Here is a 21356-nt window from a genome sequence, read left to right on the forward strand (position 1 = left end):
TAACTATGTTTTAAAATAAATAGCAACTGGCAAATTAGAATAAGAACTGTTTGTATTGTAGTTAGTGTGTTTATACTTTAATGTAACTGTAAGTCAACAAAAAGGGCTCACATTACATGAGAATAATTATCAGCAAATTTCTACACATGAAAGAATGCCAATAATTCAGTAAGAAGGGGCAAAGGTCGCCCAATATGCATAATGAAACCAAAGAGAAGGTTGGGGATGAATGGATGAGAACAAGGTGTCTTCCAGATGGTTCAAAAAATAGTTTGCCAAAGGTGGAGACAGAGGGCTACCCATAATAGTATAACAAATTCAAAAATCTTTGCAATATCCAGAGGGTAATCATCATATAGTAAATTGATAGTGTCAGATAATGGAATATTAGTAAAGAGGGAAACAATATCAAAACTGACTACAAGTCACTCTTGTATTTGAACATCCTTGATTTGTTTAAGAAAATGTGTGTTAATTTTTGATGAAAGATCTGGATTGTCCAGTATGGGCAGTTAATGAACTTGATAGAAATTTAGCAATTCTGTAAGTGGGAGAGTCAGTACAATTCACGATGGGTCTTCCTGGATAACCTTCTTTGTGAATTTTTGGGAGGCCATATAAATGAGTTCTTCCAAAATGAATGGTCCATGGTATTTTGACTTCAAGCAGCTTATGTAATTGTTTAATTTGCGATTTTGTAGAGTTATGATTGATTTCTTGATAGCTGGAGGTATCTTTCAAAAGGCAGTCTACTTTTCTCTCATAGTCATCAGCCTTATTCATTACCACTACCGCTTTCCTTTATCATCTTTTGAAATAGATATTTTGCTTTTTTTTTTTTTTTTTTAATGAGGTTAGCACACAGGTTTCAGCACTTGATAAATTACATGGAGGTAATTTGCTTTTAAAAAGTGAAGCAGCAACTTCAAATTGTAGTTTATTAGCATCTGTTAGAAAGTCCCAACAGATTGCATTCAATGTTATGCAAAAAATCGAGATACAGGATGCATTTAGGTACTACAGAACTGTTAATTTCAGTACAAATTATTTATACCTTTATTTCATTAAAGTTAATTACTGTGGTTATTTATTATTTATAGTCATGCTATGGGTACCTTTTTAAAGATTAGACTTGTTATCCTTTGCGGGGAAGAATTCGCTAAAAAAACATGAAAGTTAGGAAAATTATCGGTTTTACAAGGTAAGTTTCGCGCCCAGATTGCCTTTCTCAAAAAATGCTGTGATAGCAAAGTTATTCCTACGTTTGCTAGATTTAGAGAAACTATTTGGTCTCCTGGAGCTCAGGCAATTTATATTCATGCACGTTTTTCCTTGATATGGAACCAACTTCGGGCGACTAAAAAAGATTTAGCATCTAATATTCATTTTGCATTCTATTTTGGATCTTGAAAGAAGAATTTCAGCTGTCCTGGATGACAAATTACTGGATATCGTTCTTCATGTTTCTAAACAATTTTTAGTCCGTTCTTATGAAAAACATTGCTTCAAACTGATGCAAAAGTATTTCTTTTGCTTATGGTATCTTTATACCGTAAGCAAAAGAAAAAAATTATGAATATTTCTGGATGTCCGTTATCTGACACTGAAACTAATGCATTAGGCCTTAACTTTGCCATAGTACCTATCCGTAAATTAATTGTTAATTTTAGGAGAAAATATTTGCACCTTTATTTCATTAAAGTTAATTACTGTGGTTATCAATGTAATTTATTATTTAAAAGGATATGATAGAAACATACAAGTTAGTAAGGGATTGTTATAAGATCAACGTCAAAGGTTTTTCATAAAATGGTGAGAGATTAGGGAAGAACAAGAGGTCATCCCCAGAAGCTATATAGGGAGGGAGTGAGAAGCAGGTTAGATTTTTGCATGGAGAATTGTGAATGATTGGATTGCATTGCCTGAGAGCATGGTGTTTGCAGAGAATTTGAATGTGTTTAAGACACTGTGTTTATGAAAAAGGGACCTACTAGATGTTATAGGTGCTTATTATAGGCAATTATTACTAGGTGCTTATAGGCTACTCTATCGCTTATGCATTGGGCTGATATATAATGATTATGCATTCTGAAATATTTGCATGCTGCTTATATTACTATTAAAATGTTATTTTTAATAGGCTACATCAGGTCAGGAAAATTGGAAGAATGCCTCTTCCATTTATGAATTCACAGCCACAGATATTGATGGGAATGAAGTATCTTTGGATAAATACAGGTATGGCTAATTAGTAAATTTTACTTTTGAAACATGAAATGTATTGATTTTATTTTAGATTGATATCTTTATGCAGATATTATACTTTTAAATAAATGCATTTGACCAAAAATGATCCAGGATGAAGGTATAAAGTTTTTAAGATAGTCAGTAGATTGAATTACAGATGATTGGAATAGAACTCTTAGTACCCATCTTTAAAAAGCAAAAAAAAAAAAAAAAATGTGAGAATTACAGAGGAATTTCCCTCTAATTCTAGGTAAGATTTATGCAAGCATACTTCAGAAGAGGATAAGAAAAAGCTGGATTTCAGGATGGAATTGAGAGTATGACGCATACTAGAAGAGGTTAGTATTGTACTGCTGCATGAGAAGAGTGATGTGAAGGACTGCAAGAACAATAGCACTATGCTATTGATCTCATTCATACAAAATTAAAATAAATTTTATTCTACACTGGATTGAGGCTGAGATGTCTGAGGAACAAGCAGGTTTATTTTAAGGGCACACATGCCACAGATCAGATCTTATGCAGATTGAGAAGTATAGAAGGTTTTTTTATGTACTTCATAGATTACCCAAAATATTTTGACTGTTTGACATACAGAATTGTGGGGACTAATGAAGGAAATGGATTTTTCTCAGCACATTATCAGCTTAATAATCAACTTTTACACAGAGCAAGAGCTGTGAGAACAGGTATATAGTTAACTAACTGGATGTGGGTAAGCAAAAATATCTACTTTCTTCTCACATGTTCAATATCTGAGGACATCATGCATCTAGTACTGGATGAGTTTAAGATGGGAATTAGGATAGGTGGTAGCAGATGACTCAGCAACTTGATATACTGAGGTATGTTCTTTCATCAAGGTAAAAAAAAAAAAAAAAAAAAAAAGAAATAGACTAGGCAAATAATAAAAGGACTTTTCCAGTCATATTAAGTTTGCCTTTAATACACCAAAAATACTTAATTTGGTATGAAAATCGGCAATAACAAGATAAACACAATAAAAATAGGCAGAAACATTGAAAATATCAACTGCGTCATGAACAGAGAACCTATACAACAAGTAAAACATTTCGGCTACTTTGGCACAGTTTTTAGTGAAGATGGTAAATTAAATATGGAAATAATAGACAATAGAAACAGAATTGACAAAGCTGGTATGGTAAGAAGTCAACTGGATAAATTGATATTGAATAAGAGAGAAATTAGTCAAAACACTAAATTAGCTGTATACAAGAGGGTGTTCAAACAGATTTTAACTTATTGGATGTAAGAGCAGAGTTAGAAATAAAATACTTGAGACCACAGATATGAGAGTCCTGAGAAAGATTAGAGGCATGAACAGATGACATCAAAGACAATATCATATTTTAAAAACGAGGATATTAGGAAAGAACTTGGCATTGTTAGCATCCAGGAATGTATTAGTGGAGCTAATCTCAGGTGGTATGTTCACTTAATATGTTCACTCAGGTGGTATGTTCACTTAATGGGAGTGGAAAGATTAGCAAAACAAGTGTTCCATGCCAGGTTGGCAGGAAAAAGACCCAGAGGAAGACCAAGATATAGTTGGATTGATACAGCAAAAAGTGCCTTAGAAGACAGGAATATAAGATCTGATAATATTAGCTTGACAGATTGATTTGGAGGAAAATTGTTGATAGGAATTTATTGATGATGTAAGTTTTTAATTGAGTACTATCATAATATCCTGTACCACCCCTTGAGGGTACATGCCAGTTTGAAGATGATGAAATATTTGAGGTTCGTTTCATCGAAATTTTTGCTTTAAAATTTTGGCTCATTCCTATTCTTATTTTAAAATTATTGGGTCTTCCTGTTTTGCAAGTATTGGTAAGAGATGTAGATCCATCAAATGAAAGATGGCAGTTCTAAGTTGTTGTACTGTCATGAACACATAAATTTTTACATTATGTGTATTGAGTTTTAAAAATGTTTACATGATTCCTAATCCTGCTTTGTTTCCATTGAGCTGAATTAAATATTTCAGATTTCCACATAGCCTGTATATCAGAAGTAGAGGGGACATTTCAGTGACATTTAGTCATCGAAAGGTTTATATAATTTGTTTTTAATATTTATTTGTTTATTAATTACCTTAAATTTTTAGCATTAGATATTCAAGGTCTGATAAAAAAAAAAAATTAAAAAAAAATTCCAGACTAGACAGGGATACTTATCCTTTGCCAGGCATGCCATTCCAGCCCATGTCCTTTATTTTTTAAGTAATAACTTAAGACTATAAGCTACATTTTGTTTTAGAGAGAATGTGATTAAAGAAGAATTAAAAAATGAATAATATTAAAGCTATGCATCAAATTCTGTTTCAAAGTTGGAAAATGTATTTGGAGGAAGGGGAGCAGAACTAAAGTATTTAAACAGTTAGTCAGGTTTAAAAGTCTACTTCTGCTTGATCCAAGAATAACTTCATGATTCAAGATAGTATGAGACAGTATGTTCATTGCCAATCACGCGATATCGTGTGGTGCGAGTTCTCACCGGGTGGCCGATCGTTATCGCGTGGACATCGCTATCAAGTAAAAAAAATTTGGCCACCACACGAAATTCCAATTTTCAGCTTGGGGCAATGAACATCTTAAACTAAAGATACAAACTTATTGTTTTAATACTGACCATATGTAATGCATACAAACATCTTGCATTCTTTGCCTACCAGTTTTGCTAGCAAACTGTCTAGCTTTTTCAAGGCATAATGGAAAAGCATAAAAAAAAACAACAACTAGTAAATGTAAATTGAAAGGAACATAAAAACGTGGTCTTGTCTACATTGGACAAACTTCATGGTGTTTAGAGACCAGACAAAAAAAACATGTTGATGATGTAAACCACAACAGAAGTATTTCTTCCGGCTTAGCACATCATTTCTGTACGTCTAACCACACGATAGAGTTACCAAACAGAACCATGCCGTATTTGGATGACGACTACAGACATCATTTATTCAAGGAAGCCATAATAGTGTTAATAACTGGCAGAAACCTCAGCAGAAATCAGGGTACTATTCTGAACAGTTCATGGAAAAACCTGATCCTCTCTCTAAATCCATCTGAACTACAGCTAGCCAGTAATCACATTACGCGTTTACAACAAACACGCATGCGTGCTAATGAATAGTCTGTCACGCGAACATGTAACCTTGGCTACTAGATTGTTTACATTTTTATGTTCCTTTCAATTTGCATTTACTAGTTTTTTAATGCTTTTCCGTTACGCCTTGAAAAAGCTAGACAGTTTGCTAGCGAAACTGGTAGGCAAAGAATGTACGATGTTTGTATGCATTACATATGGTCAGTATTAAAACAATAAGTTTGTATGTTTAATTTTCAAATGACCAAATATGTTTAATTTATCATTTAAACTAATGGAATGTCCTGCATCTTCAACAAAGAATATTACTGTTCGATGTATGTTGAAAGTTTTTTCACTTGGTTATACACCCAGTGAAAAATTATAATGCACAGCATTATACACATTCAAAAGGATGTGTACTTTGCATTATGAGATACTAAGGCAATTGATGTAAGGTCATTAGTCTCTATATGCACTAGTTCAGTTGTGAAGATGCTTTGCATGCAAATTTTTGTTTGGTTATACTTGGATAAAGGATTAAATCAGGAATATAACTTGTGTACCTGTAATTGCTAATTCACCAAAATATTCCACTACAGACCAGCATGAATCCTAATTTAAACCTCAATGCACTATTACTGTTCAGTCAGTCTTAACTGTTGCTTTGTTTTTTTTAAAGGATAAGAATATTCTGTTAAACTATTATATTGAAAAATAATAACCTTTTTTAAATTCATTCAATTTCAGAGGCCATGTCACCCTAATTGTCAATGTTGCCTCTAAGTGAGGTGCAACCAACAAAAATTATAACCAGTTGCAGGCTCTTTATGAAAAATATTCGGATTCTCAGGGCCTGCGTATCCTGGGATTTCCTTGCAATCAGTTTGCTAGTCAGGTAAGATCCCTTCTAGTTTTTTACCTATATAAACATTCCCAAACTTACAAAATGGTTTGCTGAATTGAATATTTTTGTAAGTCAGAATTCGACTCTAGTGTTAGGTCATTTTTTATGTCTCCCTTGGTAATGATATTACCAAGTAGTGGATATTGGTGCGAGTTACTTGGTATGAAAGATGATTTGGGACAAATATTGGGAATTTTTTTATTGTAAAAAGAAAGAAAAAAAAAAACTTTTTACAACTTGCATTCGCATTATAAAATCTAGCATTATTAAAAGGATTGAACCAACTGTTACTACTCACAGGTTTCTGAAACATCTTGGGGCTTTCTTTATCTGTATTAGACTAGCTGTTTGGGGTCATCAATAGGTTAAAAGAGCATCTTTGTATGTTGTCTTTCAGTGATATTTTAAGTTTCATAAGTAGCATTTAACATTGCCATTTTATAATTGTTTGGCTTTAAAAGTGTAGATTCCTTGATTTATTTCATATTATCAGTATTTATCATCATACCAACCCAACTATAAATACTGAGACAGTTCATATATTATGTTAAATGGATGACATTTGTCCACTTTAATAATTTGTCTTCATCTTCATCTCCAAATCTGTTTTTTATATTTACTTATGTGTCTATCACTCTTACTGCCACTTTCTCTTTTCAGATAGAACAAGAACAAATACTGCCATATTTGCAAGAAAAAAAAATTTCCATGAATCCTTTTTATTTTTTTTTTTAAGTTGAGTATTTCCTAAGTCCGGGGATGGCTCTATTATGTATATTTTTGCCAATTTGTTATTTTGAAATATCTGAGAATGATGTTTGTGTTTCTTTAGTTGGAATGACCCAGGTTTGATTTTGTTTATAGTACAACAAATGTTAGAGCATTTGAATCTAAAATTTTTAGATTAAAACGTTCTCACATTTACATTATTTCCCATCTGCAACTAAACAGAAACTAAAGATGAGTCACACTGTGGAATGAATGTTTGTGCGAGTATTTAGGTGGTAGATGATTTTCAGTTGCTATTATGCCTGCTGCCACATTTATTTGAGGCCTAAAGTGACTCCAAGACTGCTTTCTATATCAGGATTCTCAGAGAATCTATTTAGTACTTCAGAGAATCTCTTAGATTCTCTCAAGTACTGACATCAATCGCAGGAATCATATTAAAAATGAGGATATTAGGAAAGAACATTCCTTTAAAACAACTGCTATAATCATTGCTATAACCCAAATTGTAATAATTTGTTCTTTTCTTTTAGGATATATAAGACATGTGATAATCACCATGAAGGAACTGACAACTTTTCAGCACACCCTCGTACAACAAGTAAAATATTTCGGCTATTTAGGCACAATTTTTAGGGAAGATGGTAAATTAAATTTAGAGATAGACGACAGAACAAAGCTGGTATTCTGAGGAGCCACGTGAATAAATTTATATAGAATTAGAGGGAAATTAGCCAATGCATTAAACTAGCAGTATACAAGACATGTTCAAACCAAATTTAAGTTATGGATCTGTGAATTGGGTTAGAAATAAGCACTAGATCAAAGATTAAACACAACAGATATTAGAGTTCTTAGAAAAATAAAGAGAGTGAATAAATGGCATCAATAGTAGAATAATAATAAAACTAGCAAAAACAGCTGTTTGATGGCAGGAAATCAATCCACCAAGATCTAGGTGGATTGATTCATTCAGACGTGCCTTAGAACAAATTGCTATATAACAACAGTATATTGGAGTGCTGACAAGTAATGGACTAATTTGGAGGAAAATTGTTGAAAAGGAGATTAATAATGTAAACTTATTTATGTAGTGCTATTATAGTAGCCACCCCTTGAGGGTACATATCAGGAAATTGATGATTTTTAGTCTTATAGGATGGGGAAAAATTAGATCCTATACATTAGGTTTCCATCTTGCAAACAATGTTATTTCTTGGAAAGGAAAAACCTTTCTACCTCCTCTGTATGAGACTAGCTAACTGGCCTTTATGGAAAAAGGTCCATGTAAAGACTTCTCGTGAAAAAATCAAATGTCTTATCCTGTTGCCCCCCCCCACACACACACCTGCTACAGAGGCAGCATTATGAATCTTCACAGTGAGCACTTTTTTAATGCAACTCTTACCCATGAAAGATAATTCTTTAGCACATAGAACCATTAGGCTCACCCACAGTATTTAAAGTACTTCTAAGTAATTGCTCACAGTACTAGAAAACTGGTTTTAGTGAGTAAACATGGAACTTTCAAACCACTTCTGGCATCAAATAAGATGGTAGCAGTAGTCTCACATGGTGCAGTGAGAATAAATTACATTTAAACATTAAGATCATTGTCTTGTTTCTTTATTTGTGCTATTAAGTTAGTTTTAACAATTTGAGTCATTGCACTAATTTTTTTAACTATATTATATAGGAACCTGGCTGTGAAGCTGAGATTAAGGAGTTTGTAAAGAAGTTTAATGTACAGTTTGATATGTTTAGTAAAATTAATGTGAATGGTGAAGATGCTCATCCTCTGTGGAAATATTTAAAAACTAAACAGGGTGGAACTTTAGGAAAGTAAGTATTCTTAAAGTTGTTTTCATTTCAAATTCATTTATCACTTGTTCATTTTAACCAACCAGTGATGCTTGATCCTAGCAATATATTGGCGTTTACAGTAGATTTGCATTATAGCAAAAAACACTAACAAATTGATCTGACTGTGGAAAAGTCCCTAGCCTAAGCCATAGGACCAATTCTATTTTAAGCTCACTATTACAAATAAAAGTAGAAACAGTTTGTAATAGCAAACTGAACTTCCTAGCAAATTGATATCACAATTAGTAGACAAAGGAAATGGCAGCAAACATACATAAACAAAGGAAGTCATGGGAAATTGTACGTTAACAACCATAACACTAGTGGATTGGCTTGAACCAAACACCTTCTTTAAGCGGTATTTCCTAACTGAGTTCAGCAACCACCTTTTGCAAATTTACTTGTCTTTAGTGGCCCTGATTAAGAGCTGTGTTCAGTTTAATCCAGTTATTAATATTGTCTAGCCATGATATTTTTATTCTTCCAGATATTACCTTCTAGTATTACCTGGAGAATGTTACATTTATGGTTTCTTTAGATGTCCTAAGTAGGCCTAGGCTGTTTTTCCCTTTTACAATATTGATTAATTCTTGATTTTTATTCAAGCATAAGAGCACAAAACATAAAAAAAAAAAGTACAAATGCAAACAGCAATGGAGACATAAGTGTATGAAAATGTGGAATGAATGCTTAAATTTCAAAATGTTAGGTTATCTTAAATTTGTCACTTGCATGCAATCTTCATAATAAACTAAATATGTGCAGATTATACTATTAAAATAAAAAATTTAGAACAAAATAAGCTTTATTTACCTTGATAAGCTTCATTTACCTAGTCTTCACTATCTTTTTTTGCATTTTAATTAACTACATAGTTTAGATTTGATGATTGTTTTAAAATACATTAATGCATCAAGTATACATTCTTAACATTTATTGTATTTAGTTATCTTTACTTCTGCTGTGTATGTGTGTGGAAAATTATTGATATTCAGTAAATTGTGGATTTTTCAAGTTGTCATATGAGAATTCTTAATTGTACTGCATGACTACTATAAATATTCATTGTTTATAGTAGTCATGCAGTATATGACTACTATAAACCTTTCTTTTAGTAGTTAGTGATCTGCAATCATTATGAAATTTAAAAAAAAACAAAAAAACTTAGTTATTGTAATAATATAAATCTAAGATAAGATAATTACGTAATGCTTAAAAAAAATTCATATTAATCATCTGAATTCTCTTGTCAGGATGCAAGAGTCTTGCGACATACACACCTACAAGGTAAGGTACATTGCAATCCACACAACATATCAATAATTTCGTCAACTGTTAACACTAGTTAGACCTCTTGTGAAGAGGGAGTGGAACTTTTTTTAATGACTAGATATCACTAACATCAAAATCTGAAATTATTGCCTAGAGTCCTGGAGTAGGGATTGCTTTAGAACTTGAAACAAGTTATGCTGAGGCTAATATGGTTGAATGTGTGCCATACATATTCTTGAGGTGTATATGCCATTATTGTTGAGATTAGGTGGTTGATTAGAACTTCACAGGCTTTAACTTTGCATTCATACTGAGTTTGGTACAATGTAAAGAACTGGTGTCTTTCTGTTCATGCACTGTATCCTGTTCCTTACTTCATAGCAAAATTTGGTATAAATGCAAATTTAAAGAACCCTGTGATATTCTTATCAACTATCTTAAACTCAACAATGGATTAAAATCTCAAGAATATAGATGACAGGATGACATTCAACCCATATAACTTCTGTTTCAAGTTCTCTGTCAAATCCTACTCCAGAACTATGCAATAATTTAAGTTCTTATTTTAGATATTGATTTGACCACCATTAATGCTATTTTTGTTTTACTTAACTGCTAGTGATCTCTAGTCATATGGATAACAGGACTTTAGCTTTGGTGTAGGTTTTTTTTTTTTCCACCAGAGGTTGTCAGTAGCTTCAAGAGTTGACTAAATTAGTGTTACTTAGGCATACTCTGTGCATTGTAGTCTAGCATATCTTATGTGTACTCAAGATGCTGACTGTAATATGAAGGATGAAATGTCAGACAATTATCTTGGTTTACATTATTATTCTAACACAGTTCTCATCTCCATAAAAGACAGAACTTGCAAAATGTGTATTGTGCTAGTGAGCATATATTGAAGGGATTTGTGAAAATCATTACTGTACCTCTACTGAGGTACAGTAATAGACAAATTTTATGGACTAGGGAATTCTTTTAATACCATGAAATGGATTTAGAAATCGCAGAAAAAAATTAAAGTTTACTTCAAAGGCTAATAAGATTTACTGATCTACATTTGAATATAGAGAATTTTTAATTAACTATTTGACATTTCATCAGGATTTAAGTTGCTAAAGCTGTTCAAATTTCTTTAAGAAATTAATAAAGTGGACATTGGGCAAAGAGTCCATAGAAAGAAAGGGATACTACTTTGTCAATAAAGCTAAATAAACAAGGCATCCCTTTTGGGAAGAGAAGTAGTCAAGATTTCTGAACATTATTAACTATGGAAATTGGCATTTAACTAAAATGCCAATTTCCATAGTTAATAATGTTCAGAAATCTTGTTAAGAAATTAGTTAAAAGCTGGATGTGATTCTGGATATTATCAAAAAGGAAATTTTACTGATCTGTAGAAAAGAAGACTATTTCATGGTACTAAGGCATTGAAGATTGGTGTTAGTATAAGTTGAGTGGTGCACCACATGGTATGTAAAATGACTAGAAGTATGACGCTATAGTTATGCTAATAAAAGAATAACTATAGCGTCATTTGTTTTCATATATAGACGAAACTGGGATAGATAATAACCATTTATTGATGACAATTCTGTATTACTTTAAAACGTTCATTGCTAATCAGGCGATATCGCGTGATGCGAGTTCTCACCGGTCGGCCGATCATGCATTATTGCGTGGACATTGCTATCAAGTAAAAAAATTTGGCCACCACACGAAATTCCAATTTTCAGCTTGGCAATGAACGTGTTAAAGAGAACTGAGGTGAGGTCATAAATTTGATAGTTTGGGTACATTCCCCCTCCCCCTCCTCCTTATGTTTTTAGTGTTCTTGAGTATTGGTTTGTTTCATGTTATAGTATGATGATATTTGAGTATAAATGTAGAAATGACATAAGATAGGCATTGGTTCCAAAGCATAACTTGCATGCAATTAAAGGCAATACCATCAGGATTAGAAAAGAGTTGGTATCTAGGTTATTACTTAAATTTTGATTTAATTTATCAAACTACTTTGGTCTTTCTGCTAAAAGACCAGAAGTGGCATGTGCAATATATCTAGCATAGTAATAAATGATTTGTATAGAAATTAAAGGAATGTTGTCAAGAGATTAGCTTTGTCTCTTTAGAGATTTTTACAGTGGTGCTGTCTAAGAAGTGGATGCACAAATGAAATGGCAAAAGTAGCACTTTGGCCTTTGCAGCCAGAGGATGTTTTCTACATTTGGACTTCTATGTGGATAACATCGTGAAAGTACATTAAACCTGATGTCAGGATTAAAGAGGTTAAAACTAAGCTTTTTACTTTTCGGAAATGTGTACTAATGTACATTTAAATCTACTATAAATAAATTGGAACTTAGTTAAACTAAATAGAATAACTGCTGTAGCAAATTTAGTATAAAAATCAGCAATAAAACTAATGAAAATACTTGAAAACATAGACCACATTCTTTGGGAAACCTATACCAGTAAAATATTTAAGCACAATTTTTTTTAGTGATATTGACAAAATAGATAATAGAATAAATATAGCTGATGTGATGGGGAGTCATTTGAATAAATTTCTTTGGAGCATGAGAGAGAAAAAAAGCAAGCACTTCACTAACAATGCACTAGACATTGTTCAAACCAGTTCTGGTTTATGTATCTGAAATTTAAGTTGAAAATAAAATAGTTAATTGAAGAGACTTGAGACAAGCGTTCTGAGAAAAAAATAGAGTGAAACAGATGACGTTAAAATGATATTAAAAATGAAGACATTGAAAAGAACTAGACATTATCATTCAAGAATGCATGAGAAAACTGATCTGAAGATCATATTTAAACAACATACTTGAAAGGTTGACTTTTCTCTCCCACACATCTAATTATGTAGTACTCTTAGCATCCATACATATTCAGGATATATACAGTTTGGGCTATATAGCAGAAAAAAATTTAACACTTGACTGACTGCTCATTTAGCATATAGTTCATTGCATTGGGTTTTGAGAAAGGAAAAAATAATTTTTTGAGTTGTGGAGCATGAAATACACATCTGCTTTTTGTTTCATGTAGGGTTGCAAAGTTTGGTTTTACAACTTCTGTAGTGTGATAACATTTGTAATCTTTATGGAGTCCAGGACTCATTATACAGATCTGCTCTGCATATTAGCTTATTTATATTGTATCAGTTTATTTACATTTAATGATCCACCTAAAATAATAACCTTTCAACAATTACCTCTCATTCTTGAACATTATTTACTGATGTTCACTTGCTTCCCTTGGGCAACATATTCTACTCTCTTGCCATGAGAAAAATCAACTTCCAATTTCTTTTCTGATGGAACTTTACCTTCCATCAATGACCTGGTGCTTTCTCTTTGTACTCAATATTGGAAATATCTTCCCTAACAAACTGCAATACAGTCCTTTTAATCTCTACTCCTAGTTAACAGATTTTGAAATAATCTTGCTTGCCTGTGAATTGTTTGATATATTTTCATTTCTTTTAAATCCAAATAGCACACTTTCTTTTTTCATGATGTACTAGTGTTGTTTTCTTTACTGCTGGCAAAATGTTTTGCCATTACCGCTTTCGACCTTTACTGAGGTCTAGCTCCCACTGATGAGATCTCAGTAAAGGTCAACCTGTTCGGATAATAATCCCCCATCCTTAATGCATAGTATTATTCACATTCAAGAGGATGTGTGCTTTCCATTGTTGGGAACCTAAGGCAGTTGATGTGCAGTCATCAGCCTCTGATATACTGGTAGCCTAATCATTAAGATACTTTACATAAGCTTTGTTTGCTATGCTTGGATAAAAGATTAAACAAGAATATAATTCACTTTTGTAATCAAGTAGAAAAAATTGTTATAGTATTATGATTTTGTATTATATATTAACTTTCCACACTCCCGAGTATATTGAAAATGTACCTCCAAACATTTAAATTCATCCAATAGATGCCAATTTAAAAAAGAATATTATGTCTCAGCTGCCTATTACTCTGAATGTGTGGGAAGGAGAGGAGTTAAGTTTATTATATTTAGAAGACATACAAAATCTGGAACATTCTTTGCCTACCAACAAACACATATTTGGCTGTTTGCAGTGCAACATTAGCACTTACCTGAAGGGAATGAGCATTTAAAATGTAATCAAACATGCCAATTTGAATATTCATTTAAACCCTGTTTCTGACATTTTTTTTTTCGTGTAGCTCTTCTGTACTGAGAAATTAATAGGCTTATAAACTGAGCCTATCAATTTCTCAGTACAGCATAGTAATGCTTATTTTCTTGAAAACTTAAGGTATATGCATGTATATATTGGGGTAGACCTGGAGTACTTTGTTCGTTTCTTCCTTATCTTGAAAATATGGAACTTAGAGTATAAACTGGGATAATACATCATCGATGAGTTGTTTAGAATCATAAAACCGAACAACCATAAAAGAATAAATTACAATGGAATTAAAACTAACTGGAAAATTAAAAGTGAAAGTTAAAAATACATGGCAAGATTAAAACCAGAAAGGAATGATGTGGTGATATAATGAAACCTCCAAAAATCAATGAATAAAAATGTTAACATTACAGTTTATGGGCTGTTATAACGTGACATATTCAAAGGTGCCAAGAGCGCTCTACTCTAGGAAGTGAAAATAGATAGTTTTTCATGTATTCTTTTATGGTTATTTGGTTTTATAATTCTAAAACTCATCAATGATGTATTGTCTCAGTTTATGCTTCAAGTTAGGAAGATAAGAAGATAAAGTACTCCAGGTACGTGTCTGAATATGCATCATCTATGGCATAATATATTTTCATTAAATCACAGGAAAAAGCTAGTGCATTCAAACCCCAGGGGTGCTGCTTAAGAAAAATAAGCATTGCTATGTCGTATTCACTTGAACATTCAATTTTTTAATCCAATGTAAGCAACTCTTCTGTAATTATTTTATCTATTTTTATTCTTAGTTTTATCAAGTGGAACTTCACAAAATTTCTAATTAACAAGAAGGGATTACCAGTTAAGAGATATGGACCAAACGTTGATCCAAATGTATGTATTTCATTACATTTTACTGAATGTTCTTTGTAATTAATAGAAATTGGTCTTTCATAAGGACTTAATTTGCAGTGGCTTATAAACTGAGCCTATCAAATAATTCATTGACATGTAGCTTAATCTAGTAAATGGAGTTGCATTATTATTTTATTTTTTTTATGTTGCGCCCATACATGAGAGGTTGATAGATCAACCTATATTAGTACCATATATTACACCTATAGTACACCTATATTAGTGGGTTGGGAAAGAAGGTACTTGTTCACATTGTATTTGAATGACTGTATATTATAGGACTGTCCATAACGCGGCCTATGGTGTGGCCACCTGTGGGTTTTGATTTTCACAAGCAAAAAAAAATAATAATTTGAACCGAATGCATACTAATTCTATCACTAATTGATAATCTCGATGTCGGTTATTTTATTTGGTGTTTTTACATCACTATATACCCACGTGTTTTTCAAATATTAGATGTGTCAAAGTAGCATTCTTACAGTGTTTTGTTCTAATGCTCATGCTCTGGGCGCTCAGAGAACGAGAGCGCATGATTAGTGCGCAATAATGAGGTTGTGTCGCTGCTGTTCACTAAATTACTAGATACGCATTGGATGCGGTCCTCTGGTACACTTTTTTTTTTAATGTGACCTTGGATTACCTAAGGTCAGACAGCCCTGGTATAGTTTGCCCACAGATTCGAGACTCTGTATAACAGTTGGAAAATATTACCTAAAAAGCACGTGATTTCGCGTGTTGGCTACCAATTCGTACGTCCTTCATTTCTTTCTCCCCTTCAGCATGAATCGACTATTGCAAGATGCCAAGCAGAGACAAACTGTGGGCGAACTATATATTGTATTCCTTAGGGAACACATCAAGGGGAAGGCTGTTATAAAGTATAGCAGATGAAGGAGAAGAAACTTGTTCTGTGGGTTTCTCGGAACACGTGCAGCAGCTGCTGCACGTGTTCCGAGCTTAGTACTAAGTGGGGGAGTTATTGATGCTATTTCGGATGAACATTTTCCATGCAAATATTTGTAGAAAACACATAGTGCAAAGATTGTCTGTGTGAAAGTGGGGGGGTGGGGGTGAGTTGGTAAGAGATGGGTCATTAATAAGTCTGATTGCTCACCTCTGTATTGAGTTGAGCATTTTGAGGGAGTTTTTTGGGGAGCCCCCACCCCATATTTGGATCAGTATTCGATGGTTGGGCGGATTTGTATAGGGTTAACAGCTGTTCAGGGGTGAAGTAACATCTTCAGCAAAAGAGAAATCTTAGTTTTTTAGAAGCTGAGGATGCAATGTTTGTGTTTATGCCAGGAGAGACTCTTGATGTCAGAGTAATTCCAAGAAGAGAAATCTCAGATTGTGTGGAAAGTTGGGTGTTGTCAGAAATAATACTGGGAGAAAATGGTTTTTTATGAGAAATGATAGTACTGGGTTTTATTTGCATTGAAATCAACTAGGTTATCTGAACCCCATTTAAGGATGGCTTGGAGGTCTGAATTGAGGGCAGTGGTGGTTGCTGTTCTGTGGAGTAAGGTTTATCAAAAGAAAGAGAGAAGTGCAGTATGCTGTCTGCAAAACTGTATTGGGGTGGAGGTAAGCTTGAGTAGATCATTGCTATATATAGTAAGAAGAGGGTTGGTGAGAGAACGGAACCTTGAGGAAACCTGGCATTAGTTGAATGGTGAGAGGATAAGGAACCATCCACCACCACACATAGTGTGCATCCAGACAGAAAGCTGGCAATCCAACTACAGAGGTCTTGAGATAGACCAAACGATGACAGCTTACTTAGTAAGCCGTGTGCCAGACCTGGTCAAATGCCTTGGCGATATCAAGTCCAACCGCTTGAGATTTGCCAAACTTCTCCATGGCATTTGTCCAGAGATGGGTGACACGTGTGAGCAGACCTCCTGTTGATTGGCAGCAACGGAATCCATACTAGCGGTTGTTTATTAGGCAGATAGCTTCAAGGTAGTGTAGGAGTTGGGAATTGATGCTTTTTTTCCTATTACTTTAGACAGGACTAAGGTGAGCGAGATGGGGGCGGTAATTGGATGGCAGTGACGTGTCGCCCTTCTTGGGAATGGTTGAATATAGGCCAATTTCCAGGCTTTGGGATAGACACCAGTGGAGTAAGACAGTATATTTAAGCGACATAGGACAGGAGACAGTTCTGGTGCACAAACCTTCAGGACAATTGGAGGAATGCCATCAGGGCCGAGAGACTTTTTTGTGTCTAATTTGGACACTATTTTGCTGATCTCTTTCTGGAAAAAGGATATAGTGGGCGTTGTATGTTGGGCATCTGGAATGGTTGGGGGATATTTTACCATTGTCAATTATGAGTGCATTGGAAGCAAAGTGTGAGGCCAGGAGATTAACCTTTTCTATGGATGATGATGCATTGGATCCATCTGGGTAGGATATAGGTGGGAATAGTGATGGGCAGAAGTTATGACCAATTGCTTTGCCAAGGGACCAAAAGGCTTGGCTGCTAATTTCCTGCTTTTTGCTCTTTCGGACTCTGTTTTGGAAGCATCGATTGTTTTTTTTGCATTTATTTTGAGCTTGGGTATAAGCTCTAAAGGAAGATGGGATACTTGATTTGAGTCAGTAATGGTATGTTTGGTTTTTCATTTGTACAGCCTTGGCACATCTTTTGGAAAACCAGAGTTTAGTTAGGGAATGGCAGGTCAGAGTACTGTGGGGAATGTATGATTCCATGCCAGTGAGGATTACTTTGGTTATGAGTTAAGTGTTTGGGTTGGAGGGTCGGAAGTAATAGTCTAACCATGGGAATGAGGCATAGAAGTTGCGGAGGCTGTCCTACTTGACAGGCACTGTTATAATGCCAAACTATTGTATAGGAGTGGCTGTGTATGCATTGTTGCATGGGGGAGGAGATGAGCTCTAGGTTGTGGTCAGAATTGCCTAGCTCTCTACATTCACTGTATATTTGGAAGGGTCATCGGTCAGGAAGAGGTCTAGGGTATTTGGAGAGTGGTTTGGGTTATCAGGTATTCTGGTTGGCATCTGAACTGGTTGTGTAAGGTCATTGGTGATGATGAATGTTTCAGAATCTCTGCATTCAAGATCTGTACAGCTGGAGGAGGAAAGCCAGTTGGTGTTGTGGACATTAAAATCTCCTAGGAGAATGATTTCGCTTTTGGGAAAGTGAGACTGGAGAAAGTCAATTTTTAAGGAGAGGAAATTGAAGAGCTCAGAGTGGTTGGTTGCATTAGGGGAGCGATAGACAGTTTGTGAATTTGACTGAGTTGGATAGGGATATCTTCATCCAAAAAAGGTCAGAGTTGGACAATTCTATGTTGGGTGCTCTCTGGCAAGGTATGTCAGAACAGATGTACAGACGCCACTCTTAGGTCGAAAGAGTTAGATTGTGTAGTTTGCGAGGGTGAGGTGAATAGTGCTTGAGGGGAGGTGAGATTTGATATCAAATGAAGCTATTGGATTTGTAGGGTTTTGTGAGTCATGTTTGACTGCAGGGGGGTCTTGCATATTTTCTATGCAGTGTCTGCTTACTGGTCACCATGGTGGCTGCTAGTTGCATTGCTTGGTTTTTGCACCAATTTAGCTTGTCTGTAGCCGATGGTCAAGCTGTAGTCACCATTTTGATGTTTTTCTGCAAGTTGCGAAGGTGATGTCCTTGTTCTCTTTGTGCAAATGATAAATCTGCTCGAGCATATATGTGCAATTGTGGACAAGTGTCTTTGAACCTGTTGATCCCTGTTATTGGTTTTGGTGTGCTTGTTGGCTTGTCACAAGTCACTTTTACGACGCATAGAATGTTCGTTCCGTCCTTTCTGTTGTATATGGGTCTGAAATAATGGCACCTGACGATATTTTTAGGATCTATGTCGCATTCTTCTACTAATTTGGTCTTCTTTCGATGCTTTTCTGTTTTCTTTTTTGTTTTTGGCATCCATCGAGTCGTGCACCGTTGATCATCAATTGATTTGAGCTTGGTTTCTAGTGCTCGTATTTTGGAGGAAAGTTTCATTCATAGCACTGATGTGTTGTTAGAGGTTTTTAATTCATTTGCCTAAGTTCAGGAGCTGTTTTACAGACGGGAGGCACAGCGAACAGAAATAGGGCTGGTTAAGGTCGATATATATATATATATATATATATATATATATATATATATATATATATATATATATATTGTGTGCCGATTCTTCCATTTTTGTGCAGGAAGTATGTATCCAGTGGCAACAGAATTCGCACTTTTTTTATCGCTGATATCAATTTTGCGGTTGCAGACGAAGCACAGGGTGCTTGTTCATCGTTGGCTTTTGTGCCGCCATCTTTGCTTCATACGGTAGGCATAGCAGGTGCTTGCATGTGGCCGATTTTTAGATCAAAATATATCTGGTTTAATGCATTAAAAGTACTTACAGGTTGTGCTGGAGTTTTCTGCTCCTTAGTACCTGCTGTTAAGATTTCCAGTTGATGTTTAATTTGAATGGGAAGCTCTTGCAATAGCGATAAAATGCAGAAGTACTAGTTTATAGCTTATTCACAGATGCATTGAGGTGGCATTAGTGTCTATAAACCAAGTCAGTCTCTCCTTGGCAACTCTTAAATTGAAAGCCTCTTCTCTATTTGTTATAACCCTTTGCTGAAACAGGCAATCCATTTTTCAGCCCATTTGCAAGACTACAAAAATTAATGGAGTGCATATAGGATAATCTCTAAAGTGCCCTATGAGCTGTCTTCCATATATCTAAATACAACTTATGAGATGATTTTGAGCAGAAAAATAAAATTATTTTGCAAATTAATTGTTTCCAATCAGGAATAGTCATCCAAACGATTATGTAATGACTCAGATTTAATAGAAACAGTTAACACATTCATGCTGAGCAGTGTGACTATGTCATACCGGCATCTTTAAGAGTGACTCACACACACACACAGATGTATGTTTAGAAATTTATAAAGTTTTTTTTCTTTCCTTAGTAGGCAAATAATCATACGTAATTTAATGATATTAGATTTTTCACTGTCTATTAAGTATTTAGTACATAAAATTTTATTAAATTATCACACATTTCACTTGGCCTTACCTACTCCCTACAGAGAGTATGTGAGGCCATTTTAGCCCTTGTGGAGACAGAAGGGATAGTTCACTCTCTACCAGTAGCCAGTTAGATATAGCTGCCCAAGACTTACTAATTATAAACAATTTCCTGTTTTTGAAATTAAATTTCAAAAACATTATTGCAATATAAAGTAAAAATATCAGGATTTTGACCTTTGAGGATTCCTCGATACTGAGGAATCCTTAAAGGTTGAAACCAATCTGGATAGTGACCTTTCCCATAGTGCATTGCATTATAGGATACTAAGGCAATTGATTCAAAGTCATCAATCTCTATTATACCTGGTCAATAAAGATACTTCAGTGCAAACTGTTTGTCTGCACTTTGGTATAGGATTAAACAGAAATATAATTTGTCTATTATAATTTACTTGATAACCAAACAAAATCTTTTCTGCAACCCAGATTTATGATTTAAACTGTTGCTCTGTATGGTGTACACAGATTGTGTTTTGAGCAGTTGCATCTTTCTTCCTTTTGAACAAGCATGTAAGGTACATATTTGCCAAGGCTGTTGTATCAAGATTTGTACTTTATAGTCAACAAATCATGAGTATAAACAAGATCAGTAGCACTTCGATATTTGTTTATACTTGCATGATTTGCTGACTATAAAGTACAAATCTTGATACAACAGCCTTGGCAATCCCTGTTGGTCTAAATTTGACACACTCTTCATCGGTTTTCCCTTTGGTGTTTCTTAGCCTTTCTCAACTTAAGATAAGTATGCTTGCTTAAATCTTTTATGAAATACTTAATATAAAAATATCTGTAAATTTTGCGTTTAGTTTTATTCCTCTTTTTATATGTTGGTATAAAGATCTTTACTCTATTCTAGTCCTCTAGGATTTCATTTATCTAAGCTTTCTAAATTATGCAGTGTAGCTGTAACTAAACTTTACATACTTCAGCATTTCTGATCAAATCATGAAAGTGGAAGAACACTAGGTATCTATTGTCCCTCCATGTTCAAGCTTCTAATATTTTTTCCTGTCGTTGCTCTGTCACTTGATGCTATTGAATTATTTGTC

General features: G+C 34.2%; 1 protein-coding gene across 2 annotated transcripts in view; it reads left to right on the forward strand.

The window, feature by feature from the left end:
- The window catches only part of LOC150092292 (glutathione peroxidase-like), a 67335-nt gene that overhangs the window by 44351 nt on the left and 1628 nt on the right, over positions 1-21356 (forward strand). For both annotated transcript variants that reach the window (XM_090414934.1, XM_090414933.1), the window contains exons 3-6: positions 2141-2238; positions 6106-6253; positions 8688-8833; positions 15104-15188. In XM_090414934.1, the coding sequence (XP_090271060.1) occupies positions 2141-2238; positions 6106-6253; positions 8688-8833; positions 15104-15188 (477 nt within the window). The remainder of the gene's footprint in view (positions 1-2140; positions 2239-6105; positions 6254-8687; positions 8834-15103; positions 15189-21356) is intronic.

The sequence above is a fragment of the Typopeltis vanoorti genome, chromosome 26, assembly GCF_054136105.1.
Source record: "Typopeltis vanoorti isolate ZY-2024b chromosome 26, IOZ_Tvanoo_1.0, whole genome shotgun sequence".
Classification (NCBI taxonomy): domain Eukaryota; kingdom Metazoa; phylum Arthropoda; class Arachnida; order Uropygi; family Thelyphonidae; genus Typopeltis; species Typopeltis vanoorti.